We start from the raw sequence: 27,964 nt of genomic DNA, 5'->3' as shown, positions 1-27,964 counted from the left end.
GATCACTATTTTAATTACTTTATAATAGCAAGTAAGAAGAATTAGAAAATTTATATAAAATTTTTTAAAGATTAAATTTAAATCGGTGACTAGATAAAAAATATTTGTCACTTTAGAAAGATTGATATGAAAAACTTCTAATTTGTAATTAACTTTATATAATTATTTTAATTGACAGAGTTAAAATAAAAGAAAAATATACAGATTTTTTTTTTAATGTTAACCTACTAATTAAACTATTACTAACATTACGTTAAATAATATTTTATGCATATTAGTGCTTTTAACTATGTGAATAGAATTTTTTTAATAGAATATTAACTTTAACTGCATTTTCTTGTACAATATTCAAAAGATTTAAGTCTGTTTTACATGCATAAATAATGATTATAAGTTTAGTTAACAAAATGAAACCAATAACTTAAAATGTGACTGTCTATGGTTACCACTCAGTAAGAATTCCTAATGATTCAAGTAATAATAAACTAAGAATTGTACATATGTGGTAAATCAAAATGATATGACTAACATTCATTGTAGAAAATATAAGCAACTATTTCACTCTGTTTCATTAGAACTAATAAAGAGTACTAATGACAACAGTTACCTATGCTCCTTACAACCTCAACCTCATAACATTAAAAAAAAAATATTTATTGTAGTAGATACAGATCAATGGCTGAAAATATGTTTATGCATTCTGTGTCTGTAGTTACCACACCTATTTGCATTTATTATTTTTATGAAAAAATCTTCCTGACCATACTATGATTAACAAAATAAAGCAAACACACTTTTTTAACTGAAATTTTGATTCTCCATATTTATTTCACCTACTGACAGTAAATAATAGTTTTTGTATATGATCCATGAAGGTCATAATAGTTCTAATGTATCTTGCCAGTAAACAGCTCTCATGTATTTGAAGACATTTTTGTACTTCATACACTGTTGAAAAGATTGTTCACTGAATATTTCTCTATAGCCTTACTTCTAAATAGTACATCAGTTCTTTTGATACAATTCAGAGAAGAGTTGCATACAAATCAAGCTTGTGATTGATGTTAAGTGTGGAAGTATAGCGTGAGTCTGTTCTTAGTGAACTTAATACTGTTTTATTGCTTATGCAGAGGTGCATACAGTGTAAAATTATAGCAGGTGTAGTCTTTGCCAAATACAAAAAGAATTTGAAACATGTTTGATGAAACTTCTAATTCAAGACTTGTCTGTCAAATATTTTTGAAGATGATCCTGACAAAGATATATTATCTGCAAGGTCAGTGGATGGTAACACATCAGTATAAGTTCTGAAAATATGTTACTTGGTACAGATAATTATCTGTAAGTTATAAATTATAATTACAATTTATCTGTATAAATTATAATTTGTCTCATCATCATGACACAAATTTGCAAAATAGACAGAATAGACTGAAGTTTGGGTTCCAGCAGATATTAATTAAAACACTCAGTTTAATTAAGTAACTGGTATAAAATCAGATTTATTAAAAAACACGTGTTGGCACCCTGTATGATTTTTTTTAAATTTAATTGTAAATGAAGCAGTAATTATTTTCATAGTTTTAGAGACAAACCGATATGCAAATCAGAATATTAATTGAGGTTTCTTTAATTTTAGTCTTAAAAACTGAGATCATACTGATCCACAAGAGATGAAATGTTTTTTGGATATTGTTATTTATATGGGGGTTAGTTTAAATGGCTTGGTAAGCATTACTGGAAGAAAGATGAATTCTTTAAAACCAGAATAGCTGCAGTAATGCCAAGAAATTGTATTGAAAATGAAATACAAATATGGATTCAATAATTCAATAACAATTTTCATAGATATGTTGTCTCAAGATTTATTATACATTTGTTTCTTGAGTATGTCATAGTGAATATTATAAAAATCTATAGTACAAATATCTATGCAGAGTGGATTCTGGTTATACCATTTTTTTAAAATTGTTTACAATTAATTTGGCTAAATGTTGAACTTTGTACAATCTGTTACTACCTTCAGCAGCTTGACTTACATAATTACTAGAGTGAAACATGGATAACAATTTTTCAATTATCGAGCTGCTGAAGTAGTAAAAAAACACTGCTTTACAATAGTGTTAAAGTTGCGTACTATAGATTTTTATATACTATTCACTATAAGACATATTCAAGAAACAAATGTACAATAAATCTGAGACTTCGTATCTACGAAAATTGTTATTGAATTAATGGATCCATATTTGTATTTCAGTCTGTGTCTTGTTGTAGACAGCTGGAAATTGAAATGAATTTAAAATGGAAGGACAAGAGGGATTTGCTCATGATTTCTACAAAACATGATGGCAGTACTACCAAAGTAAAAACAAGAGGGCATGTCTTCTTGTGAATGTTGTAATAGATTACAATAATGGTAATGATTACATTGACTGTAGCGATCAAATGAGCTCCTATACTAACCTGCTAAGTCATTTTCTATATAGAACAGTTTCATTTAATATACTTTTGTAAGCACCTCTGTTGCAAGTGCTTTATCATTATTTAAATAATAAATTAGATTTATCTAGTACGGCATACCATCTAATAAAGAGCAAAGATTTTATTTTTGATATTAACACAAATATAGAAATATTAGAAGTTAATAAACATAAAAAAAAATAAATATATTAGGTAAAACATTACACATATAAATACAAACAAGATTTCAATTTGATAAACCATCAAAGAGTGTTTAAAGGAAACAATTTTATAAAAACTGCAGCAGCACTTGTGCAATAAATTAATATGCAATTTTCATTATAATATTACAGTATTGTAACAAATATTATACCACGAACATCATTTGTTTTAATATTTTTAATTTTATTATACATTTTAATTAAATATTTCAATCATGATTGAGGATGTGGGATCCCATGAAAGTTCTTTCATGAAAAAATTAAGGTAATATATGTCTTTATCTCAATAATTTGTACTAGGTGGTTTATATTAATAGAAATAAAAATATTATAGTATTAAATAACTTTAATAGAAGAGAGTTTTTTGTGGGTTTTTTTTATTATCATTTTTATTGTGTTTTCCTTATACTGTAACTATACATAAGTACATTGGATAAAACTGAAGAAACATCTTTTTGTGTGTTAATTAATTTCCTATTAATTTTTATTATATTTTTTTTGTTGAAATTACAGGAGTTATATTATTTTAGGAATTGTAATAGTTTATTTTGTAATGTTTTATATTGTTGTTTTTACTTTAATTTTTATTTGTACGAGTTGTTATAATGCATTAAGAAAATGATCAGAATTTCTATTTATTTCTTTTTAGCAATACCTATAATAAATGTAATAAAAAAAAAGTAAAATAAAAAACTGTAAAGTGGTTTTTTGTTGTCAGTGAGACACACATTAGTTACTCAAGAGTTCAATGTGTAAAGCTTTAAAATAAATTTGCTGTTTGAACTCTTGAGAGCCAGATTCATCCCTCCCTTGACTAGAGCAAATTAACACTTATGTAGTATTTATAGGTTTAGATGAAACAGAAATGTAACAAAATTATAGAGAAAATAATCATAAAATGGATTTATGATTCCTAGTAAATTGTAGTCGTCAGTTCGATAGTATGTGAGGAACATATAAGTTTCTCAAAAGATTATGGGCAGCATGCAGGGAGGAATAGTTATGACCCTCATGGGAGTCAATCGTTAATTCATATTTTATATTACTTGAACTGCCTAAACCTTAACAGTTTTTTATATCAGGACTTACAATTATGAAATTGTTATTAACATCCATTCTGCATACTGACAAGAGCACAAAACTGATGTCAATAAGTAAAACACAGTTTAAAAAATATACAAATATGTATATTTTTTAAAATTAGTATTATCATTTTAAGATAAATTTAGAAGTATGCTGTCTATATTTTTCATTGTTACATTTTTTTATTTCAGATCAGTTATACTCAACATTTTCCATCTTATAAATTTAATTTGATTTAATGGTCATAAACAAATAATTTAGTAAACGGCATTTAACAAATTGAGAATCAATTATTGTTAATACTTAAAATTACTTCACACTACCATGATTATGATGTAACTAGATGTAAAGCAACACCATAATACTCGTATATGGTCCTAAATATTCCAAGAGTTGGCTTTCTTTGAGATGTAATATATTTATAAATTAATAATTTGCTGCACTGATACTAAAACTAAGAATGGATCCTTACGCTTTCAGATTAATTTCAGCATCAATCAAACCATTTTTTTAAATAGCATTATTTCCAGTGCATAAAACCATATTTCATAGCACTGTGGTAATTCATGGTGTTATTTAATATAAAAAGAAAATAATTATTTTAAAAATTATGATATTAATTCTTGGCATTTATTTAAAAAGTTTAACCACAAAATTTTATTTTAAAAATTACTTATTATGTTTTAGGTTTATTTTTCACCATTCACTAAACTAAACACAAGAGAATAAAATTATGTTACAGCAATATATCTTAATTAAAAATAATATTAACATAATTAAAATTAGCATAAAATAATACCAGCTTACATGTTAATACTTAATAATATAAAGTAATAATTTTACAACAATTAGATTTGTATTATTTAATTAACTTATCACAGACAACAACAAAGTTTTATACAACATAAATATTAACTTATAGTCAAAAAACTTAAATTGTACATTACAGTATATAACCACAAGAGAACATAAAAGAAAATTCTTACTATTCAATAACTATACAACCGTGCATACAACATTTAAAAAGAACTCTGAGTAATTCATGGGCAAACTAGATAAAATTAATTAATCACATGTTATATTAAAATATGTCATATTACTAAAAAGAAGAAAAAATGTACATATATACTGAAAGTCCTTGGTATTAATGTATAGAAGGATCAAATGTTTAATCTCGGATGTATATACATCGTAGCATGAAGAAGCTATATGGATAAGAAATCAAATTACTCATTTCAACTGCATAAACAACGAATTCATGACAATATTTTGAAAAAAAACCTGATGGTAGATAGATGTGGCATATAAAATTAAAATTCTTAAAAAAAGCATTTAAAAAATATACAAATTTCTGTAAAATTATTCAAGCAGAACAGTTTTACATTTTCAAGAAATAGCATAATTTACTCAAAGTAATCAGAAAAATATTTATGAAATAATAAATATAAAGAAGTTCATTTAATAAATACAAAGATTAAAAAAGAAAAGATATAAAAATGTGTACAGTCATTTTTCCTTATTACACTGTGAAATTAAATTGAGTCTAGTGTTTAAACTTTTCATCGCAAAAGCAACTGATTTTCGAAGTCAAGAGTTCTAAGGTTTGAGTCCTAGTAAAGGCAATTGCTTTTATATGGAATTGAATGCTAGATTATGGATACCAGTGTTCTTTGGTGGTTGAGTTTCAATGAACTACATGTCTCAGGAGTGGTCAGCCTGAGTCTGCTCAAGACTACACATTTACAAATACATATACATGCCTTGGTATCTCTGCAGAGCACTGTTTATCATGTCACTGTGCTGTTACTTGTAACCCGATACACATAAAAAATAAATAAATAATGATCATATGTACAGGTCTAGCAATAAATCTGATATTTAACGGTTGACTAAGCTTTTATTCAACTCTTTGTTTATATAAATTATTAAGATTGAAATTAGAGATTATATTATAAATTGTATTCTCTAAACTTCAAAATATTTCAGAATAAATTATAAGTCAATTTAGGTTCTAATGCACTGAATTTTAGACCAATATAATACTTATGACCATAAGTTTAACAGATTACATGCGGTGAAATGTCATGGGAAGTTCCAGTTGATATTAAATTAATCTACAAAATCAAAACAGTAAGAACAATGTTACTGTAATGATATTAACAAGGACTCCCAATATTACAAGATTGGCATTAAAGTTAATTAGAAAACTGAAATTGCTAATTAACTGCTTCTTATGAAACATCAAGATGTTTCATAAGAAAGAACGTAAGAAAAAAGTAATGATTAACTAAATTAGTAATATAATAAATATAAAAGTAATTTATTTTTACACGCACAAATAAGGATACTTAAATATTTTTAATTACAAGTGATAAGAGAAAAAGCTAGTTGAATTTTATTGAAATACAGTATAAATTAATATTTACATGTCATTCATTATATTTGTGCTAATAAAACATAACATAAAGATCAAATCTTGAGTACACAATTTATGTTTTGTTTTTCTGTAAATAACTAAAAATTGTATCAAGTTTTATTAATTTACGATTCAGGTTAAAGGTAAGTTTTAAAAGTAAGGTGCAACATGAATAATTTAATATTAAAGTTAATTTTTATTATAGATTAATTTCCATGTGTTTGAGAATTTAAAATGCACCATATAAAGTATAGTCAACCTCTAAATTGTAACTTTCAAAACATTTTTATTAAGCTCTATAACTGTGATCTGCCTTAAAAATAAATAATAGGCTGAAAAGTATGAGTGATATTGAGTTTTGATGTCACATAGCTGCAATAAAACCCATGGAAATGCACGTTAAAACAAAAAAGTACACGTTTAATTACAAATTTGCACATGGTGAATGAGACACAGAGAAGGAAAAACGGATGATAAATTTAAGTCTGTATTATGCATGCAATTCTATCATTCAGTCATTGGACTATATTATTATGTTTAATGGTGTAAATTTCATTATGAGTAAAAAGTATTAACTCAGCCTAATGCTTCTATAAACTACATGGTAAATTGCCATTGGATGACAATAGTGTTAACTGAAAACATAAAACAGGCATAACATATAGGCCTTAATATATTTGAAATATTTTAGTGTTAATTATTTTAATTGCATATTCTTGTATGTTAAACATGATAATAACTATCGGAAAACATTTCTAGAAATTGCGTGAAACTATGTTATTACACACATTGATCATATATATATATATATATCAAATCAGATCAATGTGGTAGAAGATGTTCACAAAATAACTTTTAAAAATTAATCATCCCAAAAGAATATATTATTTATTTATTTTTTTAAATTATTCATTTGAAAAAAAAAACTTAAAAACCCATCCAACTTTAAGGGTACATACACACGTTGTTGTTGTTGTTGTTGTACTTACAAAATAACAAGTTGGTTGAAAAGATGTAGAAGAAAATTTTAACAAGAATCTATTGTACACAAAAGTTGAAAAAAAATGTTTTATCAGATCTGATGGTTCTATCACTCATTAATAAGCAACAGATTAACTTCTCTATGAAAACATTTGTTCACAACTGGACTCAATTGGTAAGTTTTATTTCTATGTACCTTACTTATAAACTTTCCTCACAGACCAAGCGGTTACATACTACTCACGTATATCAGATAGAGAATTTATTTTATAGGTTCTTACAAATTTAAAAATTTTATGAAATGAACATAATTAGAGAATAAAATATTAATTAGATAGCATTCTACATAAGAAGTCTAAATTTATAATCTATAAAATTAGTAACAGAATCATAAATTGAATTTAATAAAACAGTTATTTGTATAATAATACGGATAAAAAAAATAATTTTAAAAATAATTATAAATAAATAATTACAGGTGTATCTCCATTACATTGGTACTGTACTGTAAATATATTTTTTTCCTTTAATTAACTTCATTAAAAGTGAAAGCTGGGTATGTGTACTCTCTATTGCTTGTAAAATCACAGAGATTCTGTAAATATATTACTTGTTTAAGCAATCATTTTTTTTTCAGATAACTTTGTGATGATTAGAATAAATTATTTTACTGAACAATAAACTACAATTTTTCCAACAAAGTTATTAAGATTTAATCTACATACAAATCATAAACTTGTTCTGATCATATAACGAACTCTTATCCAAAGTGCAAAACTAGCACCTACAAGAAATATTGCAAGTAATGGAAAAGAAGCAGACCAGTTGCTACAAACATGTCTGGTAAAATATTATAGTTCAAAACATAAACATAAAAAGAAAAGTTAAATAAAATCTCTTTATGGTCACAATTTAAGGTCCAGCAGTGGTTACTTACCATTTTTATTATATGCAATTAATTAATAATGTCATTATAACAATAAGACAATCCTATCTTTAGTGATTTACATTAACACCATGCCACTTTAATAATATTCAAAGGCCATAATTATATATAAAACGGAGTTATAAGTGGAATGAGATATTGTCTTAACTGCATATTTTGCATAGTAATGTTACTAGTGTTTTTAAGAGTTATTTATAACTGCATTTTGAGCAAAATAAGATATTCAGATTTTTGTTCATTAACTTCATTACCTTATGTCATCAAACTTTAAAACAAATCATTACTCTTATTATGTTCTATAAATAATAATAATATTTTTTTAATTACCTTGTCCCTACAACTGATTCCTGATTATCTATATTGGAATATAGATTATCTATATTGGAATGCAGTATAAGTACTTAATTTCTCTATATATTAATTTAAATGTTATATTCTACATATGTACTGAATATTGAATAATACAGAAGTAAATTTAAACATATTCTTACAAAATCCAAGAAAATATTAATAAACAAACAGATGTCTACATCTAAAAGAGATTTATTTGGTTATGCTGGTTAGAATGGAATAAGTTCCAATTTGTGAAGTCACATAATGAATAGGTGGACTACGATAAACATGACCAGGAAGGTGACTGATGATGATTAAATCAACAAAATCATGATGGCAGGGCAAGAAAATTATATCAATGATGATGGAGTCAAAAATGAGCGATCAAGTACAGGACAGCACTCTGGAAGGTCAAAAACTTCAATGACTGATATTATGATTTTATACAAACTTAAGAAGTTTTGATTAAAAGAAAGTGTTCTGCAACTAAAAGAGAGCAAACAATCACGCATTATTAAAATGATATAGATTGAAAGGCGTAAACACATGGGTTTTTTTTATTATTATTTATGTAACATTGAAAATTTTATGAAACTGAATTCTACCTTAATTAGGTAATAACAGTTTTTGTAAGTTTTATTATTATACTACAGTACTTGTTTATAATATAGAATTAATTTATCAATTAATATTGTTATCATCATTATATATCAATTTATATATTAACCATGATTTTGATAAATATTAATTTAACCACAATTCTCTTTTATGCCGTTATTACAGATAATCAGGAGGGAGAAGTATTTGAAATATTTTTGAAAGTACCAATATTAAACAGGGACAGTAAAGATTAATTATTGTTTGTTTTTTTTGGTAATTTCTAGACAGAAATTTATTTAACTTTTTTTAAAAATGTGCCTCTTTTTTTAGAGTTAATTTTTTTTTATCTTAAGATGACAACTTCTGAGGTAGCCCACATACAGCATCTAACACATACTGAAGTAAATTTGTTTAACGGCAACGTGTATCATAATTATAAACAAATTTCAATAATTAGAAAAAAAATACAGTATAGCTCCAATATAATGAAAAAATACCTAACATTTAATCTACCTAACAATAAGTATACTTTTCATATAGTATATAATAATAATTACAGTAACATTGTTTAAAATTAATAATTAGAGACATTGAGCATAATGACAAACAATTTCTACATCTACTTACGACAAGACTTTTTATCAGTACATGCTTAACAACACAATTATCTGATAAAAATAATAATAATAATCTTGAAAATAGTAACAAAAATGAAAATAGTGGTAATAAAATGAATACAATAAATTTAATAACACAAATATTGGGGTAACAACTGACATTACATGGACAATTTATATATATGTAGTAATTATAATAATTGTGATTAAAAACGTTTAAGCTGCTTTCCTTAATTACTGTTAATAATGACAATGATAACGATGACAGTAACAGTAATAATAGTAATATTAGGACCCTGGTAGCAACTCCAGAGGACCCTGTATTCCAGGTTTCATAAATAAACGTACATCATGAGACATCAATTAGTTCTAAGCAATATTGATTATAATTTGTTGGCCACCAGTGTCATCTGTTTCCACCGGCAGTTGCTGGCTCATCCTGTAAAATATAGGAAAATAAATAATAGCATATTAAAATTACACAGAATTTTCAAAAAGGTTCACCAGCGTAGTAAATGTATATTCCATATCATAAAATATTTATTTTTGTACAGTTTTTAGCAAATATAGATTTAATTATCACCAATTTTGCATAAAGCTACAAGTGAATTTTCCATCATTACCTCTTAAAAAAAAAAAAAATAAATAAAAATAAAAAAAATGAACTTGTAACAAAAATCACACTGCAATATTAAAATTGTACATTTTTGCCAAATTAAAAGTTCATTAAAATCTTCTGATTACAATAATGGTAAACATGAGTTAAGTTTATCCTTGCATTGCACACAGTTGTGAGGTATGGACTCCCAGAATGGATGAAATCATCTAAAATTTTTGAAAGAAAGATGTTGAAGAAAATCTTCATCTGGTTTATGAAGGTAATCATATTATGAAAGAGTATGTAGTAATAACAAGAGAATCAAGAATGCCAAAAAAGATATGGAAAGGAAAAATTTATTAAAGGAGACAAGTTCAACAAAAAGAGAAACCGATGAATGAGATGCAAAGAGGATTTGGTGATTATGGGAATGGGTGGCTGGAGTGGTTTAAAGAAGGGCATATTAACTCAAAAACATAGTGCCTGAAGTTGAGGTTAATAAGGACTGTAAACAAAGATAAGAAGAATACTACCATCAAATATAACAAAATGCTTAGATAGGATAAATTAAAGTGTAGTAAACTATTAGTTGTGATGTAAAACAGTACTTTCTTTTTCTTTTGACTCATATGCAGCAGGATAAAAGGTCCCCAAACAAAACTTTATTCAATGTAAATAATGTTCCTTCTCATGTAAGACTACAAAAAGCTTGCAGAATTCTCTGCTTTTAAAAATTTACAAATGTAACTGCAGTTATGAACTTGAAATAAAACGTTTTTCCAATAAATCCCTAAATGAGTGCACTAATAAGCACAACTAATAAATATTATTAATATATAATATTACTAATAATAATATAATATTAATATTGTATACATATTATGCAAACACAGTGATAACATTGGAAAATAGTTTAGCAAACATTAATAAATTGTTCAATGTCAATTTCAACTAGTAAGTAGATTTTTGTTACTAAATCAGTAAAACTATTAACAGAGAAATCTTGCATTTTAATCACAACAATTGAGAATGAGAAACAGGACTTCAAGGCACATGTGATGGAAACATTTCAATGGTTGCTGAACTTTAATGATGATTTCATTTTCGATCAGAATGACAATCAACATCAAATCAAAAACTGATAAAATTAGAACATAACTCAGGGGAGTCACTGTTAATTATTCATGTGGTTAATTAATCACTAAATATTTTTAAAACTTACACAAGATTCTTATCAAAACAGACCTACACTTAGAGGAAAAAACCAAAAGATAACTGACAAACATAGACACACAATGCTATTAGTTGATCGGTTTAAGGCATAATACAATATAATGGTCAATCCAGTCTGCTTACTTAACACATTGACCCCCGGTTGTTTTTACGATTTTATTCAAAAATTGCCATGGTCAGCTAATTAAAATTTTGTCATTCTGTTTTAACTTTTTTATTGTTAAAAGTACAGTGTATCAATATGTAATGTAAAAACTCAAAAATATGGCTTCAAAAACACCGGCCTTTTGTGACTGGCAGTGTAATTTTAGATATCCTCACTGGATCGTGCTCTTGCCTCCTTCTGCTTCTGACCTCCACAGCATTAACATGTTTCCATTGCATTGTTTTGTAGTCTAGTTGTCCGTATAATTTAACTCTGGCCCTTTGATGCAGACAGAGTTTATGATGTGATGAGTCTTTTTCAGTGTATTTTGAGCTGGTGGTCAAGTGAGTACCTTCCCCAGTTCTGAGTGTTTTCTGATTCAGAACTGCAGCAACGGTTACATCAATTTAACCTAAGACTCATTATTCTGTCTGAATTTTTTACGTGCGGTATAAAGCGTAAAATATGTTTGGGCACCCGCCTCAACACGACAAGGTGGCAACAACTTCTGGTCGTTGCCACCTTGTCGTGTTGAGATTCCTGCCATGGAATAGGAATTCAAGATGGTAGGAAAGTCCAGGTGGAAAGAGGTCGGAGCCTTTACCTTCAACCTCCTCGACTTCTGAGGATGAAGGTTCAGCGATGGATGTAGGGCCACCCACCCGGGCAACACCAAACCTGCTGGTAGAGAATTTTCAAAAAGCAAAGGGCAGACCTGGCAGTTCTTCCCCACTGGTCAAAGCAGTCCAGGACAACTTGGACTACTTGATTAATTTCTTGGAGGTACCCTGCAGTGGTGTCTTTGGTATGAGGAAGACTGTCCTTCCTCATTTGTCGAAGTTGCAAGAGGCCTTTTCTGCTGCAGCAGAAGGCTTTGACACCCTGGCCTCCAAGCCCAAGGACGTCAAGGTCCTTCCAAAAGTGTTACAAGCCCCAGCACAGCCTAGGTGCTATGCTGACGTCCTGAAGCATATGCGAGAAGCCAGTCTGACTGCCAAAAAAAGCGGTTCTGTTCATGAACAAAGCAGAGGGATTTTGACCAAGACCAACAAGGACTTGAAATGAGACTTCCAGGTTGCCCTTCGTGACAACCAAAAGAACCTAAAAATCAGGGACTAAGGAGACCAGCAAAGGGCTGGTGCTGGTAGCTGAGAATAAGGACACTGTCTGGGTTATCAGAGTCTCCCGTGGTCCAAAAGCTTGAGGTCAAAGTCGACCTGAAGCAAAAACATAGGCCCTGTGTCATAGTGTATGATGACATAGATCGGAGCCTCTCTGATGCAGATGTTCTGTCTCTCTTTAAAGAGCAGAACACCGACTTGGATGAGGCTGCATTCACTAAGGAGTGCGGGCTAATCTTCAAAACTGGGAAGTGTGATGCACCACGATCTTTGAACTAGGAGCTGGTCTCCACCAGAAATTCGTGCCTGAGGGTAGGATCTTCGCTGACTTTGCATCCTGTCGCATCAAGGAGTACCTTGACATGCAGCGATGCTTTAAGTGTTGTCACCACAGGGCCAAATTCTGCAAGTATGTGTCAGTCTATGTGCATTATGATAAGGAGGGCCACAAGCATGACGATTGTCTGCAGAAAAAGGAAGCTACGATTTGAGTCAACTGTCAAAAGTTGCGCAAGAGTCATGGGCACTCAGTAAATAGCAAGGAGTGTGGATGCTACACGAGAGCAGTTGAGATTTATTTCAATTCTCTCGATGGTTAGGTTCAGTCATCACTGGACTACTGCTCTTCTTTAGTTCAATCAGAAAGTGGAATGGCCATGGTTAATGTTATGGTTGTAACAATACAACATACCTATCAACTTCAAACATATCATACCTATCAACATATCTATCAACTTCAAATTTATACAGAAGTAATAAATAACAAATAGTGTCTGTGTGTGAAAACAGCAATGTTGCCAACAGAAACACAAATGTAAATATGTTGTGTATAATTACATACTTACTCTCTCAAAGACAGCTGCAAACAAAATATATGTATACTAAAAAAAAACTCAATACATTAAGTTTAAAGTATAAAGTAGTAAGTTTAAATTATTAAGTATTAAAAATGTATACAATAATAACATAAAACATGGTTATTAACCTGAGAAGTGTGCTGAGATTGTATTGAAATTAAAATTTTATCTTTCTGAGCAGTCAGTCAACATCTTATAGTAGCAATTACCAACTAAATTTCAACAATACAGATGTTACTCAGACAGTTCTATATTCTCATACAGCTCATTATCAATACTAGGTGAATTGATGACTATCTCATGGCATAACAAAATATGATAAAAGACCAAATTATGTAAATTTAAAATAAATTCATACATAAAAAATGTTTAAAGGCCATTTATAATAAAATATAAATATTTTTAATAAAAAAAAATATATATATTTAAAAAAGACAACAACAAAATGTTTGTTTAGTTGATGAATTTACTTAAGTAACCATTTATCACACTTCTCTCTTTTTATATGTAAAATATATGCATTTAAAAATCAGACAAGTTATTACTTGAAAAACTTTGATAGAATTTTGAAAAGAGATTATACGGGACATGAAAAACAAAATAAAATTTAAAATGTAATAAAAAAATAACACAATTTTCTAAAGGTAAGCAATAATGAAAATGTATATTTTAAAAATCCTATTCAAGAAACACAAAGGTTAGAAAGCTGTTTTGTTAAAAATAAGAGAAGTAATGCAGAGAATCAATGTAGGTTTTCATGAGCATATCTCAGACAGTAACTGCCTAGAAATTCAACTGAGTGAAGTAAAGGATAAAATTCCAACAACCAATGCCCTGTTTAATAAATTATTTTCCATACATCAAATTAGTCAAGCAATCCTGGATGCAATTCCATTGCATGTTGTGGGATTCTCTCAGTAAATAATGACCAAAACAACAGTTACAGTACCATTTAAAACTAAAATAAAATCTTTTTAATTACTATTATTACCGTCAACAGGAGCAAATGATTTTCCTCTTGAATTATACCACCACGTCTCTTTTGATGCAAAAACAAAGCAGCCATTTGTTGTTGCAATACACGCAACTCTTCACTTGGTTCGAAACTCCGTGGTGCCTCAGTAACATCAATTGGTGGAGGTGCTGTTGACAGTTCTGTCACATCATATTTAATTGGAGCTCTGCATACCGGGCAAACTGCCTAAAAACAGAATTTTACAACTGCTGTAAAGAAAAAATACACAAAAATTCAAAAATAACAGCACTATAAGAAATGCAATGGAATAGATGTGCAGGTACAATTTAAAACTTCCCAGTAAAAATAATAACTAAATAAAATTAATTACATACTTGAAATTTTTCAGTCTGCTGCCAAGCAGGTAATTTATCTTGTTCTTCACGGAAAATTCTTTCAGATGCAGTAAGATGTCCTGCAAGACAATGCGAGTGAAAATAATGATAACAATGAGTCTTTGTAAAATGGTCCCCTTCTCGAAATCCATAAAGGCAGATACAACACTGACAACATGGCACGTTACTAGCTGTCAAATTCTCTTTCACTACCTAACAAACAAAATTATTAAATAAAAATAATTATTTATTTTTTCTCAAATTATATCTTTGAACTATATACAATTATTTACTATCTCTTCAGCAGCTACAATAACCAATAGAACAAAGTTACTTTTTTTACAAGGCAAAAATAAAATCAGAACCACAAATTATTTAGAATTGAACTTGGGACTGATTAACACAATCATGCTTCATTCTCTGGGCTGAAAAGTATTTTTGCATTTTTTTAGTTTGGATAATCCTAAATTAAACATATAAATTCATTTTTTTTGGAAAAATATAATGTGAATTTAACGAGCTTTCAGAAATTATTTAGATGAGATTGATAAAAAGAACATGTACCTTTCCTGAGGCACAATAATTATATTTTTATATTCAGTTTTAATGTAAAAAATTTTGAATGAATTTGTGAACATCTAATTACAGACACTGTTACAAACACAGTACAAAAACTGTTTGTACAAAGTACAAAAAAAAATTGAACAGCTGACACAGTTGAAGAAGATAAACCAAACTAGGGTGAATTTAAAAAAAAAATTATACCCAATTCCTATTTTATACCTTATATTTTCCTCTACATATTATTTTATGTTTTTATAAAAGTAGAAAGAAAATGTAAAGTGAACCATCTGGCAAAATCAAAACTGTTAAATTTTTACTTACATGGCAATGTAATATGTAAAGCGTTGGATTTTAATGTACAATTGTTTTGTTTTTGGAAAAAACTAAAGATTTTATATTTTAATAAAATGATTTTAGTATTGTTTCATGGTTTTTAATAAATGTTCCATAAGTGATATTACTAAACAAATATATTCGCAGCTAAAGAGTTGTCATGAAAATAAGTAGCCATGATATTTATTGCTATCCAGTTGTAATGAGGACAATAAATTAATTCTTCATTGAGCAATTAAATAATCAATATCTAAAGACTGCAACTTGAAATAAAGTATTCTAAAAGAACATTTTACTACCATACAGAAAAGTATAATCTTATACTGTCAAATCAAATAATGCATTCCAATAAATAATTTCAATGAGATATCCTGAAAATCATCAGTCACTTGTTTGTTTTTTATTGATGCATATTTAACTCTGAAATGGATATAGGAAGGAAAGACTATGACACTGTAAAAAGAATAACTTGTAAAAATATGTGACCAATAACATCAACCTTTTATTTTATTTTCAAGAAAACTCTTCCATATATGTTTTGAGCATAACTCTTAAAGGGAAAGACATCCAGAGAGGCATGTTGCAAGACATATTTCATATTCCATTATAGCTAAAAAAAATAATATTAACCTAAATATTTTCTAAATAAAATATATCTCAAATTATTGTAACGTAACCAACTAACCTCAATAATTTCAAATATTACTGGCTGTCCAAGATATTCCTCACATTTTTCCCGTATCTGCTGGTCTATAGTGTCAAGAACTGAATCGTCAAGTCCTCGTGGATTGCGAAGACAAACACGAGGAGGCTTATCAGGATAACCAGGTGGAAGTTCAATGTCAAGCATAACTCTGACAAATTGTTGTTGGGTATCTAATGCAGTCCATGGGAATACTTCAGTCTCTAAACCAATTGCTATACCCCTGCATTAAAAAAAACTAATAATGTATTCAACAAAAAATATAAAAATCATAAGCAAACATACTATTTTATGGATAAAGATAAAATGAACTAAGTGGTTTATGCACTTAATCCTTCCCACTTAAGTTAAAAATTGTTCCCAAATATTTTATTTACAATATTCCTGTTTATGTGGGATGATGTTCTAGAACAAGAAAAAACAGCATTCAAAGTAGAATGCTGCTTAATTTTTTAAGTCATTTAATTTTTTCTTATGAAAGATGTGAACAAATGGATACATATATCTAAAATCTTAGCACCTGTTATTTACAACCTTTTTTCAATCTATTCTTTACATATTTTACTTTAAATCCCTTGGATTTTTCATTCTAAACTTATGAATAATGTTATTTTTCCATTCAAAAACTATAATTTTTTTAAAAAACTAATGATTCAAAAGAAAGCAAAATTTCTTTTAGCAAGTTAAAAGGTGAAAAATAGTGATGTATTTTGCAGGTTCAGCTAATGCAATAAATAAAAACTTGCTTATGTTACACTAAATGTAAAAATATATCATCTGATAAGAAATTATAACAAGTTGTTTTAAAAAATAAATTATATTCTTGAAATAATTAAAATGTAGTGAATACATTTATTAACTGTACAATGTTGTACAGAACATGTGACAGAAGATAATAGATAAAAAGAAAAGGAAAGCAGATAAACAAAAGAAAATAGTTTATTCATATTATAACTAGCTGGTCTTGACTTGCTTTACTTGACCCGCTTACTAGCAAGAGGGCTCTGCCACTGAACCCCCTAGTCTCCAATCAACAGTGCTTGAATTGGAGGTAAATGAACATTTTCTGATGCACAACATATCCCTTTTGATTTCCCTTTCCATTTCCGAGCATGAATACGAACACACTTCTGTCATGGTGCCAACTTAATCTGTGTTGGTACCAACTTAATATTCGGCGAACTTAATCTGCACATTATAAAGCCACTTTTATCCTTATGTAACCACAATAGATATACAATGACACCAATATGAACTCGCGAGGAATTTAACTGCAACTTGTGTTGCAAATTTATTGCTGCTTGAGTCTGGGCAAAGTGCTATTGGTCAGCAGCTAACCAAGAATCACTCACTTCAGCTATTTTAGATGACCAAGATACTTCTTTTAGCAAACTTTGAATAATAAGAAAGGGTACTTCTCTTTCCTGAAGGCATATTTTTTTTAACTTCTAACAATCCAATATCTACAGCAAAAATAAACAATCAAATTGTATAAAAGTTCACTAAATGTGCTAATTTAAGCCAATTACAATAATAATAACAATCATCATTATTTAATAATAATACACTAATAAAATATTAAATATTTTACAGATTAGGTTAGAAGATTAGTATATAGATCAGAACTCAAACATCTTTTTCTTTTACCATGATAACAGAAATGTAATAAAATAAAATGATTAATTTTATTTCTTTAATGAATATCTTTAATATCTTAATCCCCATCAGGAATACCATGGTAATTTTAATTGGGATTAATGACCTAGCCTCTAAGGCATAAATTTTTAACATTCTATTAAAATTTGTCCAGTAGTTTTTGCATGATGCACACACAGGGATGACCCTAAATATCATTTTATTATATGTACAATAAAGAAAGTTCTAAAAAATAATTTTAAATATATACAATATAGACAATTCCTTACAACAATAAATTCATACACAGAATCGTTTTCAAATATCTTTATTTTTAAAATAGACTTTTTTATTTTTAAAAGTCTATAGCAAGACAACCTCTGATCTGTGCGTGGTGTCTGCTAAATGAATTTTAATTTATCTTTTTTACACATTTTTATACTTAATGTTGAATTTTTTCAATAGTCAGGTAAATGCACAAAAAACTTAATGCAGTCTTGGATGAGCCACCTACTATACAATTCCTTTCATCATTTTGATGCAACAATGTTTTGGTACATAGACCGGAGATACATATTGTTGTGAACATAAAGAAATCTTCCATCAAACCCTTTGAACTACATCAAAGGGGTTAGAGAGAAAACAATAAGCTTACTTGCTTGTTATTTTGTCAAAAGCCTTTTATCCAACCCCTGTCTATTGCATCTCCTGAGATGTCACTGTAGCATCACAGCTGGGAGGACATACAGACAATGATATGAAAATTCTGAGAAAAAACCCAGCCTGTGACATCATAATGACTAAGGAATTATCTGATCAGAATCCAATTTTAATCTAGAAACTATGATTACTCTTGAAAATTCTAATTTCTATTAAAAGAGGGAAAAATTAGAAAAAATTAAAATACAAATACAGAGTGAGCAACATAAAACCAAACCCTTAATGAAACCACTACCCAACACCATTTATGAAAGACTTTTATACAACTAGCGCGACTAGTGGATGTATATGTAACTACTGATTGTTGCTGCTGTTTATCAGGTGATTATGTATCAGCGCAGTACATGTTTTGTTGCAGTGCAGTTGTGTTTGTGTAAAATGCCTTATTCAATCCAGGAGAGGATAGCTATAGTTGAGGCCTATATTTGTTCTGAATCATTTGAGAATTACATCAAGTATTCGTAGAAATATTTCTGAATACCTGTATCCCAGCAAAGAGTAGCATACACAATTTAGTTAAAAAATGGCGAACAACAGGTTCAGTTTCAAATCCAAAACAAAATAGGCAACCTTCCATTAGGACTCCACAAACCATTGCCAATATTGAAAGGAGAATTACTGCCACTCCAAAAAAATCACTACACAAGTTATCCCAACTAACTGATGTTAAATACACATCTTGTCATAAAATTCTTCATGAATGAAAATTGAAAGCATACACATTACAACTGAAGAAGACAGACAACGAGCTGCCAGCAGAGGATGGTGGCCTCCTCCATATTCCCAAGAGTTGTCTACTAGTAATTTTTTCCTTTGGGGCTACTAAATAAAAGAGTTTATGCATCTAATCCCCACAATATTAATTAACTAAAGGTGAACATTCAACGAGGAATCAAAGCAATTGACAACAACGTTTTGTGGGAGATGACTCTCAATATGATCAGTCGAGCACAAAAGTGCATCGATGCCCAGGGTGGTCATTTTGAACCTCTTTTGTAACAATAAGGTAAATAAATGCAACATTTAAATTACATTTTATGTTTTTCTTATTTAATTTTAGCCGTATCATTCATAAAATAAATTTCATTCATAAATAAATAAAAGTTCCATTAATATAAAAATGTGGTATGTAAGTAGTCCAACCATTTTTCTTATGCGTTAAATAAATAAATAAATATATATATATATATATATATATAGATGTCCCACAACAAAACCGGCATACTTCACAGGTGTATTCCTCTGATAAAAATAATGAAAAAAGGTTCACATAAACATAGGTCTGGAAACACTTTATTAGCGCAAGTTACAGCTAGTGAAAGATTTTACCCAGAATACAGCTCCAACAATGAAATGAGGTTGTACTGAAATTTTTAGGATGTTAATTGAGGGGCAAAATTAATGGTTTCCAAAAAATGGTTTTTTACCTAAAAAATTAAATAAATAGGTATCACAACTGTATCTACAGTGGTTTTCATTACATCCAAAGTAAAACTGAATAATCTGTTGTCTGAAAACAGTTTCTTTAAGTTTTCAATATAATAACTTTGTTAAATGACTAAAATTAGTATACATGTTAATATAAATATAAATTAATACACATTTAATATTTTGATTATTATATATATGTGTGTGTGTTTTCATAAAAAAGAATGGTGGGGGGATTTCTGTAATTCAGATCAAGACAGTAGGGAAATTTTAAGAAGTTATGTTGGTAGCCTTGATAGCCTCCAACCCAAAGTTTGAGTAACAGCAGTTCAAACAACATACCAGTTTTTGTATTGTTGCTGAGGTGTGTTTAGTTCATTACTGTGTTCACTGTTTAAGAAAGAGAACTGTGTTTTGTGGCAAGCTGAGAATTAACTTCCATAATTTTAGTTCAATGTGCACTTCGACATGAATATGAAAAAGAGCCATTACATGAAAATAATATATGTCATTGGTTCAAACAATTTGAAGAAATTGGATCTGTTCTCAAGGAAAAATCAACTGGCAGACCACAAGTATCAGACAAAACTGCTGAATGAATTAGACAATCTGCAGTCAGAAGTCTTAACAAATCCATCTCTCATTGAAGCCTAGAGTTAGATATTCTGAAAACAACAATTCACAAAGTTTAACACAAAAGACTGAAATTACACGCATATAAAATCCAGCTACTGCAGGAATTGAAAATTGATGATGGAGTAAAACATTTTAATTTTGCTACTGAAATTTTCCACAAAATTAATGAAAACAAATCATTTTAAAACGATATAATTTTTTGGATGACACTACATTTCATATTAATGGAGACACAATTTACGAATATGGGGATCTGAAAACCTATATGTCATTTTTGAGAATTGATACGACATTCCTAAAGTTAATGTTTGGTGTGGTGTGATGAAAAATTGTGTAATCGAGCCTTTACTCTTCACTGAAACGACTATTAAAGGAAATGTTTATCTCAATATGATAAATAATTACCGCGTTCCTCAACTGCATGAGCTCGCATACATATAACGAATTCATTTACAAGATGGCTCACCCTGCACTGCAATATATTCATCAGCCAGGCTTTGAACAGAAAATTTGGACATCAATACCCTGGGTCCCAAGGAGTCCAGACCTGAGATCTAGAAATTTTTTCTTGTGGGCTGGGTATATAAAAAAACATTGTTTACTCGCAAAAAATATGCAACCTACATCAATTAAGGGAAATGATTAATCCATTCAGTTGTAACCATAACAGAAGATATGGGGGCAGAAACTAAGTATCGACTGGACATATGCCGAGCAACTAATGGTGCACCATACTGAAATTTATTAGTTATATAAAAAAAACTGTATTGAGATGGCAAATTCAATAAATAAACTACATTAACTGTAATATTTTTGTTTTCATTTAATCTGCAATCAAAACCCCACCATTTACAATAAATACATACAGAGTGTATCACCAAGTTCTCCAGAGATTTTCATAACCTATTCTACTCAAGGAAATAATTCAAAAAGTTAATATAAACATTTTTCCTGAAATGCTTCTTTTGCGAGATATGACTAATGAAAGATTTCAGCTACTGGTCAAATGAAGTCATACTGAACTTTTTAGGGTGTTAATTAAGGGACAGAATTAGTTATTTCTTATGGTTTTTGACCTAAAACATCAAATAAAATAAGTCCGAGAATCATATCTGCAGTACTTTTTGAGAAATCTGAACTGAAAACCAATAAATTGAGGTAAAAATCTTGTTTTTCATGTTTGACAAACAGTAACTTTGTTAAATGGGTAACACACATAAAAAATTTTAAACAAAAATTACAGGAAATTTAATTCTGAACAAAATAGTACAAGATAAGTTGAATAAAACAAAGAAAGTTAGAAAATAATTCAAATTTTATTTAAAAATGTACACTGAAATGTATTAAATGTACCAGTTTATAATAAATGTTCAAAAATGCCCGCCATTTTCAACACATTTTTTGGTACACTTCTATACTGCTCTTGTTGCTCTCTTTAGTTCTTCAGAGCTCTCCTTAAGTTGATCAGCATCATACATAATGCAAACAATTAATTCCTAAGGAGAATGTAATTCTGTTTTATATAGAATATATTTCATCCATCTCCAGATGCAAAAACCTAAAGGTGTTAGATCAGACGATCTTGGTGGCCAGGAATGTGGACCTCCATGATCAATCCATTTCTCAGGGAAATGATGGTTTAAGTAAGTGGAAATGACAAGAGAAATGGGGAGGCGCGCCTTCATGCTGAAAGTATACTTTGCATCTCAGCACTAGAGGGAACATCTTCAAGGAGCTGTGACAATCCTTCTTGAATAAAGTAGCAAGTAGACCTGAGCATTTAAACAGCCAGGTAATATGATTGGTCCCAACAGATGACTTTGAAGAAGACCACCACCATACATTGACGCTAAATCTGTGTTTCCACTGTTTCATGAGGATTTACTTCTGCCCATACATGCTCATTGCATAAGTTATTGACACCATCTCAAAACCTCTGGTCTCTTTTCACGAACAGAGGTTTGCAATGTATAAAGTCATTTTCAGTGCTATTTTTGACCTGGTAGTCGAGTGTGTACCTTCTCCAGTTTCACAATCTTGCTGTCTGAGATCTGTTGCAATGATTTTGTGCCCTTACCATTTAGATGATTCATTTCCGTTTTATGGGGATTCAGAATGTTTTGGCGCACGATCTGTTCAAGCATCTGCCTTATCGCGGCAAAAAGAGTAGAAATGACTTCTGGTCGCAAGTCCCTGTTATCAGCAGAGGCCTTTACCCTTACTCCTGCTCTTTTAGATCGGGGGCTGTAACCCATAACTGTGTGTTGATTTCATGCATTTGATCCAGTAGTGGTGAATAGGTGCAAAGAGTGATACGAGAATACAGAAGGTTTCCAGCTGCCCGTGGCTCGCTGCAGGTAGTCGTCATGCTTGTGGGCTTGTGCCCAATATCTCTAAAGAGGAGGAATACAGCGAGCATTTTGTTCATATACTGTTAGGTCAGGGCATCTCCGACCATGACAGATGTTAGGGAGGTAGGTAAGAAGCTTAGCCAGACCTTTTTCCTTTGACTTCTTCGAACACTGGTTCTGACAACAATGATTCAGAAGCAGATATAGGGATGACCACCCGGGAGGGCATGAACCCACTCATTGAAGTGTTTTTGCAAGCCAGAGGCAGGCCTGGCACCTCTGCTCCATTGGCCCTTGATGTTTTGGCGGAACTAGATGGCTTGTCTTCCTATCTAGCAAACCCCAATTGTACTAGTGCTGCTACCAAGAGCAGATTATTGCCTCGTCTCGAATTCTTCTCAGCGGTTTTCACAGCTCTCGCCAATGGTAAAACCTAAGGAAGTAACTGCAGTCATAAACCGGCCCCGGCCACAATGCAGCCGTGTAGGTATGCTGAGGTGGTTAGGGGCAAACGTGAAACCAACCAGTCCCAAGAAACCTAAGGTTGCATTTGTCAGCAGAATGGAGGGCTCAACTGTGTCCGGCAGTCAGCAGAAGAAAAATATCCAGGTTGCCCTTCGGGGTGACCAGAAAGGTTTTAAAATCAGGAACATCAAAGAGACCGGCAAAGGATTAGTTGTGGTAGCAGATGATACAGAGACCATTCAGGCAATTAGAGATTACACGGCAGTGAAGCGATTGAATGTAAAAATAGACCCAAAGAGAATGTGTAGGCCCCGTATTATAGTCTACGATATTGACTGCAACCTTACCGATGAAGATGTTTTGTCCCTCATTAGGGAGCAGAACACTGATTTGGATGAAGCCACCTTCTGGTGGGACTGCAGGTTGGTCTTTAAAACGGGTAGGCATGATACTCAGAAATATCATGGAGTCTTTGAGATTCTGGTCTCTTTCAAAAATTTACATCTGCAGGCACACAATTTATTGATTTAGGGCATACCATGTGTATCCTTAACAAAGGTGTCAGCAAAGCTATTATGCTGTCTGGGCTCACCACATGGCTTTTAGGTATTGCACGGAATTTTGCTGCGAGCCCAGCATCTCCTCTTGCTGGCTGTTATAGGTGGTTTCAGAACAGTCTCGCAGGAGGCAGTCTGTGTTATAGCCAGAGTCAAACGAACAGATATCTTGGCTAACGAGCATAAGGAACACTATATTTCTAGAGTAAATAATCTTTTGATGTCAGAATGAAAGCAGGAGATTAAAGGACTTGGTAATGCCATGCGAGACACCATGATGGGACCAGATAGTGATACAGGAGGTTGCGTTCCCCTTGTTAGGTGACCTAAACTAGTCAACTTATTTGGGTGTAGGTCTGAATTTCTATGTTGCGTAAGACATCATTTTGATTGGTATGAGTGTAGCACTGATTTAACTTTAAACTCGTTCGTTTTCTGAGGCATTCACAGTCATGAACAGTCTAGACTAGGCACGGGGTTCATGCTTCCGTGGTTTCAATCAGTTAGAGGGTCTAAAGATGACCTCTGGTAAAGCCTCTCAGGGCTTGGAATGAAGGGGGTGGTGTGGCGGACTGCTAATGTCACAAGGTGAGTGTCATCCCCCTACGGGGTTGGGATGACACCATCTCAAGTGAAATTTGCCTCATTAGTAAACAAAAGATACTTGTAAAGTTGTCAATTTGTATTCCACCAGTTGTAAAACTAGCAAAGCAGACCATCTCCTGGGTGTAGATGTCAACTGGCTGTTTACGATAAAGATAAAACTTGTTTTGTTTAAGTGTTCTCCAAACCATCGAATGTGAAACTCCGATCTGCTAAGAAAGATGTCTTGTACTGAAGCCTGGAATGCGCTGAACTGCATAGATAATAATAATTTCATGAATAAAAGCATCATGTTGGGTAGATCGTACGTAGCTGGTACGAATAGTAGATAGTGAACTTGTTTCCTGAAGATTATGAAAAATAGCACTAATTGTTTTGGGATCTGGAATCCTGTGATTCGGAAAACATATTTCATATTTACTGCAGCAGCTGTAGCATTTCCATCACACGCACCCAAAATGAATACCTTAACAGCATATTCCTCTGTTGTAAATAAGTACAGCATTACTTTAATGGCAAACCACTCATGTTCAAACTAAAATTCACAGAAAATCTTCATTAACTACAGCACAGTTTCACAGTACCCACTATACTTAATGTATTTTACATAATGATTTAAACACTTACAATTTAAACACAGTACTGTGCACATTTTTGATCAGCTTCTGTAATTTTATTGCCAACTTTGAAATATTAATTTTTCAAGTAATTTACTGTATTTCTGACATTAATAAGAAAATTATTATCTGCGTAATTTTTATTTATTTTATAATTGTATAATTTCCAATTTTTTAACATCAATTTTTAACAGATTTTTTTTTGTGTAGTCCTTGTATATTTTCATTATTTCTGAGGATAAATGTGCTTTCAAATGTGCTTTTATAATGTAGAATGCAGTAAATTCAATTTAGATTATAAACTTCTGGAGTATTAACATAAGTTTATCAATATGTAGTTTGTTGGTTTATATAATCTAGTGGATTTTATTATAGATTTTAAAATGGCAAGCTACTATCTTTCACTGGCAGTTATGTATGAATGTTGCTTGATGCATGATTATTTGCTACTAGATTTTTTTTACTTAATATAACATGTTTTTAAGTATACGTGTAATACATGGTATAGGTCATTCAAGTATATGTATATTAACAAACACATACTATGTATTATTAAATTAAATTCATAATTAACAGATCATTTTGATTTTGTGCAACAGGAAATGTAAAGCTTATGTGTATGTTTAGATAAGCTGATACACTTGTTATGGTTTTTCAGAATTTTTTGAAAGTATGTTTATAGACTAGTTTAAATTTTGTGAAGTTTCAAAAACTCATGTTTTTAATTCACATCTTTTTTAAACCAAATTTCATCAAATAAATCAATATTATTTTAATTAACTTTTCACATGTTATCATTCCCTTCTAATGATAAGCTTTTGATCTTTTCATTGTGGATGGTAAAACAGTTCAAATCAACATACTAAAACTGTTCATACTAAAACAGTAAAGAAAAAAATTATGTTACCTTTCATCTGTTTTGACAGTAAGTTCATCCATTAAAATAGCCTTGAGAGCTTCAAGTTCATCAACAACCCTGTAAAAATTGATGGAATAAATATATTAATTTATAGAAAATTAAACCAAGCTTACAGATAAATATAGAAAAAAACTATTAAAGCCTCCTTCAAAAAGTAAACTGTAAAAGTACACTTTAAATAAAAAGTATCAAGCTCTCTTAAGAGACATACGAGTAGGTAGAACAAAGGAAAACCAGTACTGCAATTGCCTTTTATTCTGATTTGAATTGGTTGTGGAGACTGGTGTTCTTTGGTGGTTGAGTTTCAATTAACCACACATCTCAGGAATGGTCGAACTGAGACTGTAAAGACTACACTTCATTTACACTCATACATATCATCCTCATTCATCCTCTGAAGTAATAACTCAACGATAATTCCTGGAGGCTAAACAAAAAAAGAAAAGTACTACAACTGCCAAACTAGTAGTATTAAATTACTGTTTACATTCATATGCTTACCTGTCCATGTTACATCACAAATACCAAATAAATTACACGAAATAATTAACAACTGAATCTGAAAAATTAACAAGAAACATGCTGCTGGCAAAACAGATTTGCAGAAACATTGAAAACAGTTGCTTGTTTGATAATTTTGCAATCATATAAATAATTTTTTTTTAATTATATTTATTAAGTCTATACTAATGTCTACCCAAAATTACCTACACTGTATGCTTAAAATAACATGAGAGAAACACATTCTGTTCATAAGTCCAATGAAAGGCAGACAAACTTAACTTAAATTGAACAGTCACCTAAGATATTACAGAATGTAATATATTAATATTTAACCACTAAACCTTAAATGAAGGTTTCTTCTGGTATAATAAAATCAATTTGGTTAAAGACAACAGCATGTACGGTTACCACAATTGTGAATAAAAAATACATAACAATTTATACAATATTATAGTCAATAAATATTTTTCATGAAGTCATATTAGATAAACCAAAAAAACTGTTTTTATTAAGATTTTTTTTTTTTTTTAATTTTTGTAATCGACAATAAAAGTAAGATTTAAAACAAGAACTTTTGAAATCGTGTTCATCCTTACAAAAGTGAAAAAGCAAAGTTTTGATAAGAAAAAGACCTTCGTTATTGCATTTCATTAATAAGAATAACAATTATACATTACAGCAATAAAATATCTAAAATCAATACTGTTCAATCATAAATTATAATTACAATTTTCACACAAAAACTTAACATACCAAACTTCAAGATTTGTTTATTTTAACGGAATAGCAACAAAACCATATAAGCAAAATAGTAATATATATTGAGTTTACCTTTCATCATCGTGCATTTTAACAGAGAATTTAACTGAAGTGCACAATACGACACTAAAAATTTCCAAACCCTGAAGTCAATATGCCCTACTAACGACAAAGTATTGATTGACACCAGAACATACCGAAATCAGCTG

At 30.2% G+C, this 27,964-nt stretch overlaps 1 protein-coding gene across 1 annotated transcript; it reads right to left on the bottom strand.

Moving 5' to 3' along the window:
• Positions 1 to 91: 91 nt before the first annotated feature.
• On the bottom strand, positions 92 to 27,964 carry LOC142323768 (E3 ubiquitin-protein ligase RNF25). Its single transcript, XM_075363961.1, has 6 exons — positions 27,828 to 27,964; positions 26,481 to 26,549; positions 16,544 to 16,784; positions 14,962 to 15,174; positions 14,603 to 14,812; positions 92 to 10,096 (listed from the first exon to the last, which is right to left on the bottom strand). The coding sequence occupies exons 1-6, from the start codon at positions 27,842 to 27,844 to the stop codon at positions 10,064 to 10,066; spliced, it is 783 nt and encodes a 260-aa protein (XP_075220076.1). The 5' UTR covers positions 27,845 to 27,964; the 3' UTR covers positions 92 to 10,063.

Source organism: Lycorma delicatula, chromosome 4 (assembly GCF_047948215.1).
Source record: "Lycorma delicatula isolate Av1 chromosome 4, ASM4794821v1, whole genome shotgun sequence".
Taxonomy (NCBI): domain Eukaryota; kingdom Metazoa; phylum Arthropoda; class Insecta; order Hemiptera; family Fulgoridae; genus Lycorma; species Lycorma delicatula.
Note: the sequence above shows the minus strand (reverse complement) of the source record. Positions and strands in the feature narration are given on the sequence as shown.